Consider the following 18,763-nt stretch of genomic DNA (forward strand, 5'->3'; position numbering starts at 1 on the left):
CTTTCAATGGGAAGACGTTCACTTAAAATATGACACGATATGCTTTCAGCAGTCACACAATTATGATTATAATTATTATGAAATATATTGGGGACATGTTTGGTGTCTTCGATATGAATTCTTATGATTTCTGAATTCATTTTGTACTGAGGTTTCATCTCTTACAGTTGTTTTTTTTTCTGGACAGATTGAATGAATAGTCGTCTGTTAGTGTGGCTGATTATGAAAGGTGAAGATCACATCATGTGATCCCGTTCGATGCCCTGATTAAATTGATTGGTTCCGATCACAACAGAGGGTCTGTTTGCACTGTAGCTTATAATAAGTCTCATTTTTGTTCCTGCTTCATAACTCTGGAGAACATCATCTCTGCTTATCAGGAGTGCACAAATGCAGGCGATAAGGTAAGGAGCATCTTATTTGGGTACTGTTTATATATATTATTTTATTGTATATGTATTGTTTCTTGAATTGGCTCATTGTTTGAGGGTCTTACTTAATCATCCCTCATTTATTACAATAAATTGGTTCCAGATCTGACTGTGAAGTACGATTCTTTACTTACAAACCAAATATTTTTGTACTTCGAGCATATAAAAAGCCTCCAGCCACAACATTAGGTACACCTGTATGATGTAAGGCTGTGGTCTTCAAAGTCTCCAGTTGTGTCCCCTTTCAAGTTCTAAAATAAATACCAGAAAATATTTAAAAATATATATATATTTTTTTAATGTATTTTAAATATATTAAAATATATTATTAGATGTATTTATTCCTTTTTATTTTCTAAAAATAGCATTAAAATACATAAACAAAGCAACACAAATATTTTTAACTTTCATAAAAAATAAATAAATTAATTTTACATGGACTATATACATAATTTTCATATTTTCATTTTAATGTACACAAAGAAATTATATGTATTTTTAATTAAATTTTAATTTGATGTTTTTACATTTATTATTTTATTTATTTTATTTAAATTTTTTACGTGTTTAAAATTTTTATTTTTTACATTTATCACATTTACAAACCAAATATTCTTGTACTTAGAGCATATAAAAACCTTCTAAACACAGTTTTTTAACATTATTAGAGCCTTCCAGACATGAAATAGCACCCCTATAGTCACCTTTTTAGAGCATATAAAACCCTGTAAACAGTTTTTTAACATTATTAGAGCCTTCCAGACATGAAATAGCACCCCTATAGTCACCTTTTTAGAGCATATAAAACCCTCTAAACAGTTTTTTTAACATTATTAGAGCCTTCTAGACATGAAATAGCACCCCTATAGTCACCTTTTTAGAGCATATAAAACCCTCTAAAAAGTTTTTTTAAACATTATTAGAGTCTTCTAGACATGAAATAGCAGATTTTGAGTTGCTACTAACTTTAATAGAAATGAAAATAAAGACTCTGTTGTTGTTTCTTACCTGTCAGGTCTCTGTTTATCCCAAAATGGTCGTCCGACGTGCGGCTAGACGGGAAGACGGCGATAGTAACGGGGGGCAACACAGGAATCGGAAAAGAGACGGCTAAAGACCTAGCTGCTAGAGGCAAGCCGCATATCTCGGAATCTTTCATCTAGGAATGACATAACCGCACTCGTCTTGACCTATTCCCAGGTGCACGAGTGATCCTGGCGTGCCGGGACATTGCCAAGGCCGAGCAGGCGGCCAAAGACATCATGAGGGAGGTGCCCTGCCCAAAGGTCATCGTCAGGCAACTGGATTTGGCCGACACTAAATCCATCTGCCAGTTTGCTGAGAAAATCTACAACAGTAGGTGGCACTCGTGTACTTAATACTGTGATAGTATTGCAGTAAAGGTGACGTGTTGATGGGAGACTCTTGTGTTTTCCAGGCGAGAAGGCGTTGCACTACTTGATCAACAACGCCGGCGTGGCTATTTGTCCTTATGCTACCACGGTGGATGGATATGAGATGCAGTTCGGAGTCAATCACTTGGGTAGGACGCCAACATCGAGGTCTTAGGATCGGGGTTTGGTCAGTCGATAGTCATCAAGATTATGCAAAACCTGTAACTCAAATCTCTGTCTCAGTGGGTGGTCGCGGTTTCGACTCGATTACTTCGGTAGGACGCCAAGATCAAGGTCTGAGATTCAGTGTTTGGCAAGTCGTCAATCGGTTGATCAGTCGTCAATCGGTTAGCTTTACCACAGTGGTTGGTTTCAGCCTGGAATCAAGGACTTGGGTAGGAGGCCAGGGTTTAGGTCTTAGGGATCGAGTTTGGTCAGTCAATCGGTTGATCAGTCGTCAGTCAGTTCGAAAGATTACACAAAACTCCTCATGGTTGGGAATCGGAATTTCTTAGGGATCAAGTTTGGTCAGTCGAATCAGTCATCAATCAGTTCGAAAGATTACACAAAAACTCCTCCTGGTTGGGAATCGGAATTTCTTAGAGATCAAGTTTGGTCAGTCAATAGGTTGATCAGTCGTCAGTTAGTACGAAAGATTACAAAAAAACTCCTGGTTGGGAATTGGAATTTCTTTGGGATCAAGTTTGGTTAGTCTATAGGTTGATAGGTACTCAATCAGTTAGAAAGATTACACAAAAACTCCTCCTGGTTGGGATTTGGAATTTCTTAGGGATCGAGTTTGGTCAGTCGATAGGTTGATCAGTCGTCTGTCAGTTAGAAAGATTACACAAAAATTCCTCCTGGTTGGGAATTGGAATTTCTTTGGGATCAAGTTTGGTCAGTCGATAGGTTGATCAGTTGTTAGTCAGTAAGAAGGATTACACAAAAACTCCTCAAGGTTGGGAATTGGAATTTCTTCGGGATCAAGTTTGGTTAGTCGATAGGTTGATCAGTACTCAATCAGTTAGAAAGATTACACAAACCAGGAGCAGGTTGGGAACTGGAATTTCTTAGGGATCGAGTTTGGTCAGTCGATAATCGGAAAGTTGATCAGTCGTCAATCAGTTAGCTTTACCACAGTGGTTGGTTTCAGCCTGGAATCAAGGACTAGGTTAGGAGGGCAGGGTTTAGGTCTTAGGGATCGGGTTTGGTCATTCGATAGATTGTAGTCATCAATCAGTTCAAAAGATTACACAAAAACTCCTCCTGGTTGGGAATTGGAATTTCCTTAAGAAAATTCCTTAGACAAAACAGAACATGAAGTTATTGACTTCAAGATGTTGGTTTAATTTAGATGTTGTTCTATGGGTCTAATGTACATGGTGCTAATTAGAGTCCAATAAAAATGTTAGCTTTAAGACAATCAGATACTAGCATACATAAAATAATCCAGAATCAAACCCTCACCATTTGTCCCCAGGTCATTTTTTCCTTACCTTCTTGCTATTGGACTTGCTAAAGCACTCCGCCCCTTCCCGGGTCATCAACCTCTCCTCCATCGCTCACACCATGGGCCGGATCCACTTTGACGACCTGAATGGGGAGAAGAGCTATCATCCCGTGCGAGCCTACGCGCAGAGCAAGCTAGCTAACGTCCTGTTTACCAGGGAGCTAGCTAAAAGGATGGAGGGTATGATCATCTACTTCATCGGGTATCTGTGTGAGATACCACAACAAAAGTATAGGGTGTGTTTGTTTTATGTACTGGGACAGATCAGTGGGGAATCTCTACTACTACTACTACTACTACTACTACTACTACTACTACTACTACTGCTACTACTACAACTAATGACACAGTAATCACAGTTGCAATAAACTACAGTTTTCGTGCAGTTGGGTCCACAACAACTGCAGTACAACTACTACTATTACATGACTGCTAATAGTTCTGCTACTATTGCTACTACTACATTAGCTACTGTTACTAAAAACAATACTACTACTACTACCATTTCGACTGATGACACAGTAATCACAGTTGCAATAAACTGCAGTTTTTGCACAGTTGGGTCCACAACAACTACAGTACAACTACTACTATTACATGACTGCTAATAGTTCTGCTACTATTGCTACTACTACATTAGCTACTGTTACTAAAAACAATACTACTACTACTACCATTTCGACTGATGACACAGTAATCACAGTTGCAATAAACTGCAGTTTTTGCACAGTTGGGTCCACAACAACTACAGTACAACTACTACTATTACAGGACCGCTAACAGTTCTGCTGCTATTACTAGTACTACTACATTAGCTACTGTTACTGCTGTTGCTAAAAACAATACTACTACCAATAATACTGCTGCTACTACTCCTACTATTTGTCATAATGTTACTGTACTTCTATGACTACAAATGCTACAACTACTGCAACTACTACCACTAATGCTGCTGCAAGTACTTTTGCTGGAGGTGCTTCATTTGTGGCTTTGGTTTGCAGTCATGGGAGTGATGGTGTACTCGGTGGACCCTGGTACTGTGAAAACGGAGATAACAAGACACATCAGGAGGCCTGTGGCGGACTTGATCCAAATGTTTGGTTCTCTGATCAAGACCCCAGAAGAAGGGGCGTATACCACCATCTACTGCGTGGTCACCCCTGAGAGTCAGCTGCAAGGTGGAGGACACTACAAGTGAGTATTATATATTTATTTGATTTACTTTGGATGACAATGAAGCTTATTTTGATTTATTTTTGTTGTTCTTCTTGCAGGGATTGTGCCCTCAGCAAGAGCTGCAGGGCGGGGCAAGATGATGGAACCGCCTTAAAACTGTGGGCCACCAGTTGCTCTCTGCTGAACATCCGTTGGAGATAGTCACCTAAGTACTACAACTTGCTCTTGTACTTTTACAACACGTTTCATGCTAAGATACATGAAGGTCTGTGGTTGACATTACCATTAAAAGATACTTCCAATGGACCTTCTGATGGTCAGAGCATTTCTTTGGGAGATTTAGCCTTCCCCGCATATATCATGCTAGGTGTTAGCATTGCTAGCATGGTGATGTAAACATACATATGACTTTCTCTACTACTATCTACTGTCATGGTTAGACACATATATGTATAAACACTACTATAATGTTTGGTGTTAGCATGCTAATGTTAGCATGTTGCTGTTGCTAGCATGCTAATATTAATAATATTAGATTAATATACATAATTTTAGCATAGTTGCATTTTTAGGGTACACATATATGAACATTTGGTACTATCATGCTAGGTGTTAGCATGCTAACATTAGCACACTGGCAACTACTGCAACTAATATTGAAGAACTGATTACATTTTGGGGGTGAGCCGGATCACCGTCTGGATCCAGGAAGTTTTTATTAAAGGACTTTTTCGGCATTTGTACATATAACTTGACAAAAAAAATGGTCAGAGCATTTCTTTGTGAGATTTAGCCTTTCCCGCATATATCATGCTAGGTGATAGCATGTGAGCATTGCTAGCATGGTAATGAGAACATATGACTATCTCTACTACTATCTACTGTCATGGGTAGACACATATATGAATAAACACCGCGATAATGCTTGGTGTTAGCAAGGCTCATGTTAACATGTTGCTAGCATGCTAATGTTAATAATATTAGATTAATATACATAATATTAGCATAGTTGCATTTTTAGGGTACACACATATACATATGAAGATTTGGCACTATCATGCTATGTGTTAGCATGCTAACATTAGCACACTGCCAACTGCTGCTACTACTCCCACAACTACTGCAACTAATGCTGCAAGTACCGCAATTACAGCTTTTACTAATAATACTACTACTATTAATATTACTAACACTACTGCTGCAACTACTACTACTATTGCAACTGCTACTTTTGCTACCAATAATATCACTAGCTACTATACATGTTACTACTATGACTGCAACGACCAACAAACCAATGGAACTACTACTATACTACTGCAATTATTAGTCCTATGACTATGAATGCAACAACTACTGCAATGATTATTGATAAGGGAGACAGGCTTTTCTTGACCCAGGATGCCATCAAGCGGCCAGAAGGAGAACTGCAACAGATTCCCAAAAGAACCACAAGTACATTCATTCATTAAAACTGCAAATTGTAGTACTAACTGTACATCAGACCAACAACCCAATTGAACTACTACTGTACTACTACAACTATTAATACTATGACTATGAATGCAACAACTACTGCAGTGATTATTGATGATAAGGGAGACTGGCTTTTTTTGACCCAGGATGCCATCAAGCGGCCAGAAGGAGAACTGCAACAGATTCCCAAAAAGAACCACAAGCACATTTTCTATTAAAACTGCAAATTGTAGTACTAACTGTATGTCATGTGCATATATAATAACTATCTTGATGTAAAAATGGAAATATTATGTGGTGTATAAAGAGAAAGAAGAAGAAGATGATGATAAATAGTGGCTAACAACATTAGGTACACCTGTATGATCTAAGGCTGTGGTCTTCAAAGTCTCGGTTTGTGTCCCCTTTCAAGTTCTAAAATAAATACCAGAAAATATTATTTAAAAAAACACATAAAAATATATTTTTAATGTATTTTAAATATATTAAAATATATTATTAGATGAATTTATTATTATTATTCTTTTAAATAGCATTTAAAAAATACAAATATAACAAAGTTTTTCTAAAAATAATGTAGAAATTAAATTTTATATGTATTTACATAATTTTCATTTTTAATATAAACATACACAAATAAATTATATTTATTTTCAATGTAATTTTAATTTGACGTGTATTTTACATGTCCAAATGATTAATTATTTTTTTATGTTTAAAAATGTTATTTAAAAAATACATGTAAAACAAAGGCACTTAATTCAAATATATATAAAATTATTATTTTGTATATTTTTCATTTTATAATAAAGGATTTATGATAAGGGAGACAGGCTTTTCTTGACCCAGGATGCCATCAAGCGGCCAGAAGGAGAATTGCAACAGATTCCCAAAAAGAACCACAAGTACATTCATTCATTAAAACTGCAAATTGTAGTACTAACTGTATATCAGACCAACACCCCAATGGAACTACTACTATACTACTACAATTATTAGTACTATGACTATGAACATCAGACCAACAACCCAATGGAACTACTACTATACTACTACAATTATTAGTACTATGAATGAATGCACAACTACTGCAATGATTATTGATGATAAGGGAGACAGGGTTTTCTTGACCGAGGATGCCATCAAGCGGCCAGAAGGAGAACTGCAACAGATTCTCCAAAAGAACCACAAGTACATTTTCTATTAAAACTGCAAATTGTAGTACTAAGTGTACGTCATGTGCATTCATAATAGTTATGTTGATGTAAAAATGGAAATAATTTTGCATAAAGAGAACATTTTGTATAAAGAGAAAGAAGAAGACGATGATAAATAATGGTTGGAATTTTCGAATCAATTATGCGCGAGCTCGCTCCGGATTGGCTCAGCACTGATGCTGTAGCGACAAAGATGGGCGGGGCTAATGCGAAGCTGGGATGATGATGAAGATGCTGATGCCAAGAGACGCATTGTTCTTTAGTCGGCGGGAGCTGCAAGGTGTGTGATTGGAGCATAAAAAGATGTACTGCAGGTAGGCGGACATCTTGGACGCGCGCGTGCCGGGAGGACTACAAACATTAGCTAGCTGCGCGTGCTAATGTGGCTAATCCCTGCTAACTCTTGACAAGACTTTGACGGGACTTTGATAACTCGAATTATATCAATATTTGCGGACTTTTAAAAATATTTACTGTACTTCGTTGATAGATAATACTTTGTTTTTGTGTGTTTGAGGTCTATTTGCTTCCAGCGATGGTCGTGTGAGGAGAGACTTGACGGTCAAACGGTCATCATTACCGGAGCAAATACTGGCATCGGCAAGGAGACTGCCCGGGACCTGGCAGCAAGAGGTACTACTACTAGTACTACTACTACCACCATCACTACTACTTCTACTACTACTAGTGTCACTGTCTACAACACTCTACAACCTGTTACTTTCCCAACTTTAGTACTATAGCTTTTACTACTACTACAACTACTACAATACCTGCCCCCGACGAATACTACTACTACTACTACTGTTCCTTTCACTACTATACTTCACTTTCCACTAAAATTACTATTAATGCTAATAGAACTACCTGTATCACAACTTTTACTTTCTACCGCCTTAACGACTACTGATACTACAAATACTACTATTAAAACAGCTACCAGTACTGCGTCTAATACTACAATTGTTGAACCTACTGCAACACAGCTACTGTAAAAACAACTACTGTGCTACTGTTCCTTCCACTACTATACTTCACTTTCCACTAAAATTACTATTAATGCTTATAGTACTACCTGTACTACTAGTACTACTACTACCACCATCACTACTACTTCTACTACTACTATTGTAACTGTCTACAACACTCTACAACCTGTTACTTTCCCTACTTTAGTACCATAGCTTTTACTACTACTACAACTACAATACCTGCTATGACGAATACTACTACTACTACTACTACTACTACTACTGTGCTACTGTTCCTTCCATTACTATACTTCACTTTCCACTAAAACTACTATTAATGCTTATAGTCAGTATAGTTAGTACAGTACTACCTGTATCGCAACTTTTACTTCTACCGCCTTAACAACTACTGATACTACAAATACTACTATTAAAACAGCTACCATTACTACGTCTAATACTACTACTACTACTACTACGATTGTAGCTAATATAACTAGTGCTATAACTATGACTTTTACTGGTACTACTACTACTGCCAAGACTACTACTAGTGGACTGCCTCTAGTAGTATAAGTTTTACTACTACAATAACTACTACAATACCTGCTATGACGAATACTACAATGATTCCTCCCTGTATTAAAACAACTACTGTGCTACTGTTTCTTCAAAATTACTATTAATGCTTATAGTACTACCTGTACTACAACTTTTACTTACACCACCTTATAAGTACTACTATTAAAACAGCAACTCTGCTGCCGTTACCACTACTGCGTCTAATACTACAAGTGCTGAACCGACTGTAACACAACTATTACAATAACCGCTCCTATTACTACTACTACTGCTATTGTACTTTTTAAAAATAAGACTACCAGGCTAAATATACTACACTCCCTCATATTACTAGAAACTATACTATATAGTACTCACCCTACTGTAGCTAAACAACCACTGCTGCTACTATTACTGTGAGCACTACTGCTATAATAATAAGAATTAGTACTACTTATTAGTGCTGCTATAAGACTACTATTACTATTACTACTACTATTATTGTAGCTAATACAACTAGTGCTATAATTATGACTTTTACTAGTCATAATCATAAACATACTACGTATATACTATTAATATACACTACTACTATACTATACTACTAACGCAAAGAGTATTATCTATTATCTCTACTCGTCATAATGCTACAATTATAACAAGTACCTTCACTTACTGCAACTATTAGTACTACTGCTGATGCAGCAGTTATAGAAAAAAGTACTTTTACTTACCACAATTACAAGTACTATGACTGCTACTACTATTGTAGCTAATACAACTAGTGCTATAACTATGACTTTTACTGGTACTACTACGACGACGAGTGGTAGTCATTGTCATAAATATACTAAATACTATTAATATACTATACTAATGCAAAGAGTATTATCTATTATCTCTACTTATCGCTACAATTATAACAAGTACCTTCACTTACTGCAACTATTAGTACTACAGCTGATGCCGCAGTTATAGAAAAAAGTACTTTTACTATTACTTTTGTAGCTAATACAACTAGTGCTATAACTATGACTTTTACTGGTAGTACTACTACTACGAGTGGTAGTCATGATCATAAATATACTATATACTATTAATATATGCCACTACTATACTATACTACTAATGCAAAGAGTAGTTCTATTATCTGTACTCGTCATAATGCTACAATTATAATAAGTACCTTCACTTACTGCAACTATTAGTACTACAGCTGATGCAGCAGTTATCGAAAAAAGTACTTTTACTATTACTATTACTTTTACTATTGTAGCTAATACAACTAGTGCTATAACGATGACTTTTACTGGTACTACTACGACTACGAGTGGTAGTCATAATCATAAATGTACTATATACTATTAATATACGCTACTACTATACTATACTACTAACGCAAAGAGTATCAATCATTATCTCTACTCGTCATAATGCTACAATTGTAACAAGTACCTTCACTTACTGCAACTATTAGTACTACTATAAAGTACTTTTACTTACAACTATTACAAGTACTATGATTACTACATCTAATGTTGCTTCTTCAACTACTTTTAGAAGTATTAAGTATCTTTACCTACTGCTACAGTTACTACTACAACAAAGTGCGGTTATTTTTAAATAAAATGTTACGATAAGAAGAAAAAAAGAAAAAAGAATAAAGAAAACAAGCCAAAAACGCTGACTATGGCTTTTTTCCTTTCTATGGAAGGACGGCAGCGACAAGCACCTTGTGGCTAACACTATACTGTAGCATTATGTGACCTAAACATTCCAGCCATGAAATAAGCAGGTCCAAAAGTTAAGCAGATTTCAAGCTAAAAAACACGACCCCCCTCCAGCAAAGAATCAGGTTTAATACCCCAACCCCCCACCCCCCCATCGCTCTCTCTCTCTCTCCTATCTCAGCACCGTAAGAGCGAGCGAGGTGATGCTTCACACTCTGACAGTCAGTCGACACAACACCGACGAGGCGTCAAAAAAAGGGGTGGGGGGGACACAGAGGGAGCATTGTGAGGTGTGACAAAAGGCACATACGCATATATAAAATATAAAATATAATAATAATAATAAGTCTTGCGTACATGAATGATATTCCTTCTTAAAAAGCAACAGGAAGTCTTTCAACACGGAGTCTTTGGCCTCCATGAAAACACTTTGTTGTCTGCTTTATTTTAATGAAGTGAACTTGGCCTGCGAGGCAACGTGGGAGTTACTGAGTTTTCCCAGCAGGAAACAAAGCTGCCACTGAGTAATCACTCTCCTCTTCCATAATTGCTGGCAACGCTATTATGTTTGTGTGTGTGTGTGTGTGTGTGTGTGTGTGTGTGGCGTATACGTGCATACTGAGAGCAGCTCATTGATGAGAAAGTGTCGTTGGTGGCTATTTAATCATCTTTACATTCCATCTGTTACATGCTCACTAATTATATAGCAATTTAGTCGTTTTAGTGTCCAGCCACAACATTAGGTACACCTGTATGATCTAAGGCCATGGTCTTCAAAGTCTGGGGTTGCATCCCCTTTGAAGTTCTAAAATAAATACCAGAAAATATTATTAAAAAACATTAAAATATATATTTTTGTATGTATTTTAAATATATTTTTCATATATTTTAAACAATATATTATTAAATGTATTTATTATTTTTGTATTTTCTTAAAAAATAACATACATAAAAAAATACAAATACAACAAAGCGACAAAAATATTTTTCATTTTTCAAAAAATAATGTAGAAATTAGATTTTATATGTATATTTTTTATATGTAATTTTCACATTTTAATATAAACATACACAAATAAATTATATTTATTTAATTGTATTTAATTTTGAATTTGATGTGTCTTTTTACATGTCCATATGATTTATTATTTTTTATGTGTTAAAAATGTTATTAAAAAATACAAATTTTTCTTTTCGAATTCAAATATGTATCAAATTATTTATTTTTCATTTTCATAAAAAATATCAAAATTAAATGATATATATTTTTTAACTTTAATTTTCTGTTTGTTTTTAATTTAATTTTGACATAAACCATTTAAAAATGTATAAAGTGTATATTTTATCGTATACATTTTTAGTTTAATATAAAATATAAAAATATATAATATAAAAATAAAAAATATATAAAATAAATATCTCAAATAATGCAATTCAATTAAATTCTAAAAAAATATTATTATTATGAGAGTATATACTGGAAATTTTGACCAACCTTTTTTTCCTCTTGAGGCGCCCGCATCATCATGGCGTGCAGGGACCTGGAACGAGCAGAAGAGGCGAGATTGGACATTTTGGAAGACACTGGCAATGAGAATGTGGTGATTAGGAAGCTGGATTTATCGGACAGTCGGTCCATTAGAGCCTTTGCAGAGCTCATCAACAAAGGTAGATTTTATGTACCTTCCGAGATCATTTCTGGAGCTTTTTGCATTGTAATTCTACTCTTGTGTTATTTCTTAGAGGAGAAAAAAGTGAATATTCTGATAAACAACGCGGGCATCATGATGTGCCCGTACTCCAAGACTGCTGACGGCTATGAAATGCAGTTTGGAGTCAATCATTTGGGTAAGTCACGAAAAAGAGCGACCACAGAACATCCATAAAATCAATTTCACCTCGTCGTCATTCACCTGAGGTGATATTACTGCAGGAAGCCAGTTGAAGTAATCCAGTTAAGGTGGTTACATAATGGAGAAAAAGCAACAATGATGATGTTTGCATAGAAAATGCATCATATGGCGCACATTGTGTTTTCGCCACCATCCTTCATAAATGGTATTTTGAGAGGATAGAACATGCTGTGCTCCCACTAACAGCCCACACACACATGCGCATGTAAACATGAGGATACATACTGAACAGTGTACTGTATGTACCGTACACACGTACAGCACGACTAGGAACTTCCTTCAGAAGAGGAAGAAAGGATATGAAGAACAATGGTGCAGACAGGAAATGAACAAAGCCCTTTACATTGAATGTAAACACACATTTCCTCATGACTTAATTGGGGTGTGTGCTTGGTATAGTGCAGAAATACAATGCAGTATTTATTTATACTGCAGTATTTATTTAATTATTTATACATTTCTTATTCGTGTTTGATTTGGACTGCTTTATCTATCATTTAAAAAATATTATTAGTGAACAGAAATACAGATTATTATTTTAGGTTAGCAGTACAGTGCAGTGGTGGTAACTGAAAAAAACAATTTTATTTTATTTTATTTTATTTTATTTTATTTTATTTTATTTTATTTTATTTTATTTTATTTTATTTTATTTTATTTTATTAGTTTAACTTAGTTTAGTATTTTATTTTATTTTATTAGTTTATCTTAGTTTAGTTTAGTTTAATTTAGTTTAGTATTTTATTTTATTAGTTTAGTATTTTATTTTATTTTTTATTAGTTTAGTTTAGTTTAGTTTAGTTTAGTTTAGTTTAGTTTAGTTTAGTTTAGTTTAGTATGTTACGTTACACAATTTAATTAATTAATTAATTAATTTTATTTTCAGCAAGCAATAACTGTGCAACAAACCGTGCAATAAACCTGTGGCTTCATGTTACAGTGTGTCTATATATGTGTGTGTGTGTGTGAAATAACAGGTCACTTCCTGTTGACTTACCTGCTACTGGACTTGATCAAGTGGTCAGCTCCGGCTCGGATTGTCGTGGTGGCGTCGGTGGCTCACACCTGGACCGGCATCCAACTGGAAGACCTCAACAGCGAGAGCAGCTACGACACCATGAAAGCCTACGGACAGAGCAAACTGGCCAATGTCCTCTTTGCACGAGCCCTCGCCAAAAAGCTAGAAGGTTTGGAATGAAATGTGTTAGCATGCTAAATTCAAATGGATGTCAATTAACAGTGATTTACACAATACATATTAGTCCTACATTTACTGTTTTTACTCCATATTTATATTCTTTGACCATTAACACATACCATCGAAGTGTATGAATGACTTAAAAAATGCTAACAAGCTAATGTTTGCATACTTAGGTTAGCATTGATAAAAAATGAGCATGCTAATATGCTAACATTAACATGATAGCGGTGAGTGTCTGCTTAGGTTCATATTTATGAAAATTGCCAAAAATGCTAGTATGCTCATATTAGAATGCTAGCAAAGCTATCATGCTAACGTTATCGTGTTAACACAGCATAATAGTGTCTACCTTTGAAAATGGCTAAAAAATGCTACTATGCAAACGTAATAATACGTGTCTATCCATGAAAACTAAAATGCTAAAATGCTACTCTGGTAATATTAGCGTGCTTGCAATGCTAACATGCTAATATAAGCATGCTAACACCTGGCACGATCGTGGTAAATCATTAACACATACCATCAAAGGGTATGACTTAAAAAATGCTAACAAGCTAATGTTTGCATACTAACGTTAGCATTAATAAAAAAACATGTTAGCATGCTAATATGCAAACATTAACATGATAGCGGTGAGTGTCTGCTTAGGTTCATATTTATGAAAATTGCCAAAAATACTAGTATGCTCATGCTAATGCTATCATGCTAATGTTATTGTGTCTACCTTTGAAAATGGCTAAAAAATGCTACTATGCTAATTTAGCATGCTACACTGAGCATGATAGTGCTAAGTGTTCATATAAGTGTCTACCCATGAAAACTAAAATGCTAAAATGCTACTCTGGTAATATTAGCATGCTAACACCTGGCACGGTAGTGGTAAATGTTTATATACAGCATGTGTCTACCCTTGGAAATAACAAAAAAGGCTAGTATGCTAATGTTGCATGCTAGCAATGCTAATGTTAGCATACTAATAAAAAATAAATCAAACTTATACTGTGGTCATGAAATATGGTTAGTACATATCAATGCATATGCACTATTTCTGATGCATGTTGTAGGAACTGGGGTGAGCGTGTTCTCCCTACACCCGGGTGTGGTGCAGTCCGACCTGTGGAGGCACCAGCACCAGTGTATCCAGGTGGCTGTGAAGATCTTCAGGATTTTCACCAAGACGACGGTGGAGGGGGCTCAGACCACCATCTTCTGTGCCGTGCAGCCTGGCCTGGAGAGTCAGAGTGGTGGCTACTTCAGGTACATCCAGAATGCTTCTTCCAGACACACTTTGGGTTGTGTGTGACAGTCACGTTCATGTGCTTGCAGCGATTGCGCCCCTGCAAGGTGCTCCAGAACGGCCTCTGATGACGATGTGGCCCAGAAGCTGTGGGACAGAAGCTGCAACATGCTTGGCATCACCTGGCAGTGAATTTCATACAGGAAAAAAGGACTGTTAACCATAACAAAGGCGTCATTCAAACAGCATTATAGAGGCATTAATATTACTTTAGCTATGCTACTTTGTTGTCACTAGTGTTCTACATTTGGTGTCTTAAATTATTTTTCTGTCCTCATTGTTGAGTATTTATTATGGGGGACCGCTGAATTGAGAGGGGGGAAAACTAAGCCATATCACGAGTGATTATTTAAGTCCAGTGGAATGTGGAACGAGCCAACTAAAAGGTCACAGGCACTGCGACTTAGTTATTATAGCAATTTTTAAAAATGCATTTTATTTTATTTATTAGTTTATTTTAAAAATACTATAATAATAATGCATAAATCATTAAAATATGTACAATTGAATAAAAATTATATAACATTTAATTAAATTATGAATAAATGTTAAATAATTAAAAGAAACTCTCAATGATAAGTGTTTATCCTGTCCATCCCTATTCTCATGTTACCATTCTATTCAATTAAAATTCAGGCAAGTCATTAACACTTTTTATAAAAACATATGCTTATACATTGGTTAAGAATAAACAGACCTATAATACTATATTTAATTAAATAGAATCATATTAAACGTAATGTACATTGAAAATATGTAATAAACTAAGAAAGCTGAGGTTTATAGGTTATATACACGCCGTCTTATCATGCGCGTTTCTTTCCTCGTCGCTAGGTGTCACTGTGGACCACAGTGGTCGTATGAAATGCGAAACGAGTAAGAATTTGCGCATGCGCGTGTAAAGTCTACGTCAGCTCTGCGACCTCTTAAATCCTCCCAGCTACGTGGCGTCACTCTCTACGACTCGCTCCTCAACAAGCAATCCCTGAAAAGGTAAAAAGCGATTTTGCTGTAATATAATTTAAAAGTGTAAAATGTATTTAGAAAACGGTTGGAGTTTTTCTTTAGTAGTTTTTTCTTTCTGTAGTTTTGCCACGCACGTTAATTTGCCAGATTATTTTCACCATAGCAGTGTAGCATATACATTCTAATTGTATATCAACATACACAATGTAATCAGTGTATACATGTCATATAATATCATTAAACCAACCATATAATGACTCATTTTAGTGCTGCTCTTGTAACTTTTTGTGAGTGTGAAAGTTGTAAGGCTAAAGTCAACGTCAGCGTAAGATAGCGGTGAGTTAGCATGTAGCTAGCCGACGGTTTGTGATACCTTTCCCGTTTCTCACCAGCAAATAAAACCTCAAGCGCCATGGATCAGGTCATGCAGTTTGTTGAGCCGAGCAGGCAGTTCGTCAAAGACTCCATAAGGCTGGTGAAAAGATGTACCAAACCCGACAGAAAAGGTATGGATGTCATCATGAGAGCATTAGCATATCTAATGTGTACGTGGGGCGGCCATTTAATAGTGAAAACTGTTTCTGGTCGGAATTATTTCAATGTAACCCAAGACACGGAAGTCGCCCAAGCTTTAATTGTGTAAAACAAAGTCGTGAACAACAAATATAAGACAAAATTTGTAAGAATTGCTTCAAGTGTGACATACTTGCGGTTATTTGTCATTATTTTTTTTATCATTATTTAATAATCATATCAAAATTTAAATAAACAAAAATGTCTAACGTCACGTCTGTTTACATTATAAGCTCCCGGTGACGGGTCCGTCGGGTTTTAAGAGGTTTTAATTAAATGTCTGCTCACCGTTTTCTAGAATTTCAGAAAATTGCAATGGCCACAGCTATTGGATTCGCCATCATGGGATTCATCGGCTTCTTCGTCAAACTCATCCACATCCCTATCAACAACATTATTGTGTAAGTTGCTGCAATGCATTAAAACTGTCATTTAGCATTTAAGTTAAATACCCTTATTTTGCATTTATACTACTTTTTTGGTGCAAATGTAATAATAATAATGCAACATTAACCTGAAAAACAGCTTTCCTATCCAATTGCGTGTGTAAAGCATCCTTTTTTTGTCTTGCAGTGGTGGTTAAATTCCAATCAAACACAGAAGATGAGCATCTGGAATCAGAAGACAGACATGCAACGTTCTGATGAGGGGAGGGGAACAGAAGGAGTGACATTTTTATTACATTCTGTAGTCAACATTTCTATTATGCTATGTAAATAATAAAAAAAATGCAATTGGATGCCAACTTTGCCTTTTTAATTAGATTTCTATTTTGTTGTAGAATGCTAAATGTTGTCTTCCTGCATAAAAAATATTTGATGCTATTTATTACATGTGGATTTCTAATAGTTTACCTTTTTAAAAATGTTGTATATACCAGCCTTACATTGCAAAAGCTGTACAACTTGAAACAGTCAAGGTGATGGTGTTTGCCAGCAACCCCCCTCCTTGTGGATGCCCATGCTCCACAGCAAAGGCCGGTCTGTGTTGACTGTTACACACTTCCTGGGCGCTCCGGGGGACACAGGCTCGTAGGTGTTGGAGGTGCTCACCAGCTTCCCGAACTCAAGCACTTGGTTATCTGGATGACAGGAACGAGAAGACGTTAAATAGGAGTTCTTGTTTGGGGAAGGTGAGTAGGGGTGCTACAGGCTGACCTCAAGTGGCCGTTAAGCGCTACTGCAACAGCATGTACAAAAATGAGTGTCACTTATCGGTAGTATTATCTCTTTAAAAACTAACAACTATTACACTGTACAATATATAATCATTAATATAATCGCCTGAGTGTACACAAGCTCATGTATGCTTTTAAAATACAAACAATTTGACATGTAGCTTATGTTTAAGGCGGAAGTGACAGAACGGTCAAACAGTGACCTCAAGTGTTCAAACCAGTTGTCCAAATGGAGTCGCTTTCCAGCAATATCACTTTAAAAAGCCAACAACCTATATATAGAATTACAGCGTGTTCATAAGCAAGCGTCTTATGAGTGTATATAATCACAAGTACAGATTTAAAATCGAAACTATCGCAAAAATATACAAAACTGCTTATGTTTTAAGGCGGAAGTGACCTCAAGTGGTCAAACCAGGTGTCCAAATGGAGTCGCTTTCCAGCAATATCACTTTAAAAAGCCAACAACCTATATATAGAATTACAGCGTGTTCATAAGCAAACTTTTTCTGAGTGTATATAATCTTAAATTCAGATTTAAAATCGAAACTATCGCGAAAATATACAAAACTGCTTATGTTTTAAGGCGGAAGTGACCTCAAGTGGTCAAACAATGTGTCTAAAGGGAGTCGCTTTCAGGCAATATCACTTTAACAAGCCAACAACTTATACATAGAATTACAACGTGTTCATAAACAAACGTTTTCTGAGTGTATATAATCTTGAATTCAGATTTAAAATCGAAACTATCGCGAAAATATACAAAATTGCTTATGTTTTAAGGCGGAAATGACCTCAAGTGGTCAAACAATGTGTCTAAAGGGAGTCGCTTTCAGGCAATATCACTTTAACAAGCCAACAACTTATACATAGAATTACAACGTGTTCATAAAAAAACGTTTTCTGAGTGTATATAATCTTAAATTCAGATTTAAAATCGAAACTATCGCGAAAATATACAAAATTGCTTATGTTTTAAGGCGGAAGTGACCTCAAGTGGTCAAACCAGTTGTCCAAATGGAGTCGCTTTCCGGCAATATCACTTTAAAAACCCAAAAACCTACATATAGAATTACAACGTGTTCATAAACAAACTTTTTCCGAGTGTATATAATCTTAAATTCAGATTTAAAATCGAAACTATGGCGAAAATATACAAAATAGCTTGTT

At 35.8% G+C, this 18,763-nt stretch overlaps 4 protein-coding genes and 1 long non-coding RNA gene across 8 annotated transcripts in view; 3 read left to right on the forward strand and 2 right to left on the reverse strand.

Moving 5' to 3' along the window:
• The first annotated feature begins 363 nt into the window (after positions 1 to 363).
• On the forward strand, positions 364 to 4,804 carry LOC131108793 (retinol dehydrogenase 11-like). The gene is made up of 7 exons (XM_058060116.2): positions 364 to 404; positions 1,447 to 1,562; positions 1,632 to 1,787; positions 1,870 to 1,974; positions 3,306 to 3,515; positions 4,337 to 4,529; positions 4,610 to 4,804. The coding sequence occupies exons 1-7, from the start codon at positions 391 to 393 to the stop codon at positions 4,710 to 4,712; spliced, it is 897 nt and encodes a 298-aa protein (XP_057916099.1). The 5' UTR covers positions 364 to 390; the 3' UTR covers positions 4,713 to 4,804.
• On the reverse strand, positions 1,351 to 16,472 carry LOC131108797 (uncharacterized). Its single transcript, XR_009120540.2, has 5 exons — positions 16,217 to 16,472; positions 14,695 to 14,999; positions 13,377 to 13,504; positions 11,962 to 12,007; positions 1,351 to 3,418 (listed from the first exon to the last, which is right to left on the reverse strand). It is a non-coding gene; the product is annotated as an uncharacterized LOC131108797 (long non-coding RNA).
• Positions 7,395 to 15,154, forward strand: LOC131108794 (retinol dehydrogenase 12-like). The gene is made up of 7 exons (XM_058060118.2): positions 7,395 to 7,518; positions 7,722 to 7,837; positions 11,979 to 12,134; positions 12,210 to 12,314; positions 13,357 to 13,566; positions 14,645 to 14,837; positions 14,907 to 15,154. Exons 1-7 carry the CDS (start codon positions 7,508 to 7,510, stop codon positions 15,007 to 15,009), a joined length of 894 nt encoding a protein of 297 aa, XP_057916101.2. The 5' UTR covers positions 7,395 to 7,507; the 3' UTR covers positions 15,010 to 15,154.
• On the forward strand, positions 15,732 to 17,179 carry sec61g (SEC61 translocon subunit gamma). The gene is made up of 4 exons (XM_058060121.2): positions 15,732 to 15,870; positions 16,236 to 16,349; positions 16,715 to 16,817; positions 16,990 to 17,179. Exons 2-4 carry the CDS (start codon positions 16,256 to 16,258, stop codon positions 16,997 to 16,999), a joined length of 207 nt encoding a protein of 68 aa, XP_057916104.1. The 5' UTR covers positions 15,732 to 15,870; positions 16,236 to 16,255; the 3' UTR covers positions 17,000 to 17,179.
• Positions 16,600 to 18,763, reverse strand: part of tpk1 (thiamin pyrophosphokinase 1) — a 72,743-nt gene continuing 70,579 nt past the window's right edge. For 2 of the 4 annotated variants that reach the window (XM_058060119.2, XM_058060120.2), the window contains exon 9: positions 17,138 to 17,497. In XM_058060119.2, coding sequence (XP_057916102.2) covers positions 17,331 to 17,497 — 167 coding nt within the window. In that variant the 3' untranslated portion in view covers positions 17,138 to 17,330. Of the gene's footprint in view, positions 17,498 to 18,763 lie in introns of all 4 variants that reach the window. The other 2 variants (XM_078790609.1, XM_078790608.1) reach the window with 2 other exon arrangements.

This window comes from Doryrhamphus excisus, linkage group LG5, assembly GCF_037039965.1.
Source record: "Doryrhamphus excisus strain RoL-2023G ecotype Guam linkage group LG5, RoL_Dexc_Guam_v1.1, whole genome shotgun sequence".
Lineage (NCBI taxonomy): Eukaryota > Metazoa > Chordata > Actinopteri > Syngnathiformes > Syngnathidae > Doryrhamphus > Doryrhamphus excisus.

What these genes read in the sequence shown, in the direction of transcription:
- LOC131108793 (XM_058060116.2), top strand. An exon ending in TGCTGAGAAAATCTACAACA is followed by an intron (nt 1,788 to 1,869) that starts GTAGGTGGCACT and finishes TGTGTTTTCCAG; the next exon opens with GCGAGAAGGCGTTGCACTAC. An exon ending in GTTCGGAGTCAATCACTTGG is followed by an intron (nt 1,975 to 3,305) that starts GTAGGACGCCAA and finishes ATTTGTCCCCAG; the next exon opens with GTCATTTTTTCCTTACCTTC.
- sec61g (XM_058060121.2), top strand. Translation starts at nt 16,256, where the DNA reads ATGGATCAGGTCATGCAGTTTGTTGAGCCGAGCAGGCAGTTCGTCAAA. An exon ending in TACCAAACCCGACAGAAAAG is followed by an intron (nt 16,350 to 16,714) that starts GTATGGATGTCA and finishes ACCGTTTTCTAG; the next exon opens with AATTTCAGAAAATTGCAATG.
- LOC131108794 (XM_058060118.2), top strand. An exon ending in TGCAGAGCTCATCAACAAAG is followed by an intron (nt 12,135 to 12,209) that starts GTAGATTTTATG and finishes GTTATTTCTTAG; the next exon opens with AGGAGAAAAAAGTGAATATT. An exon ending in CCTCGCCAAAAAGCTAGAAG is followed by an intron (nt 13,567 to 14,644) that starts GTTTGGAATGAA and finishes TGCATGTTGTAG; the next exon opens with GAACTGGGGTGAGCGTGTTC.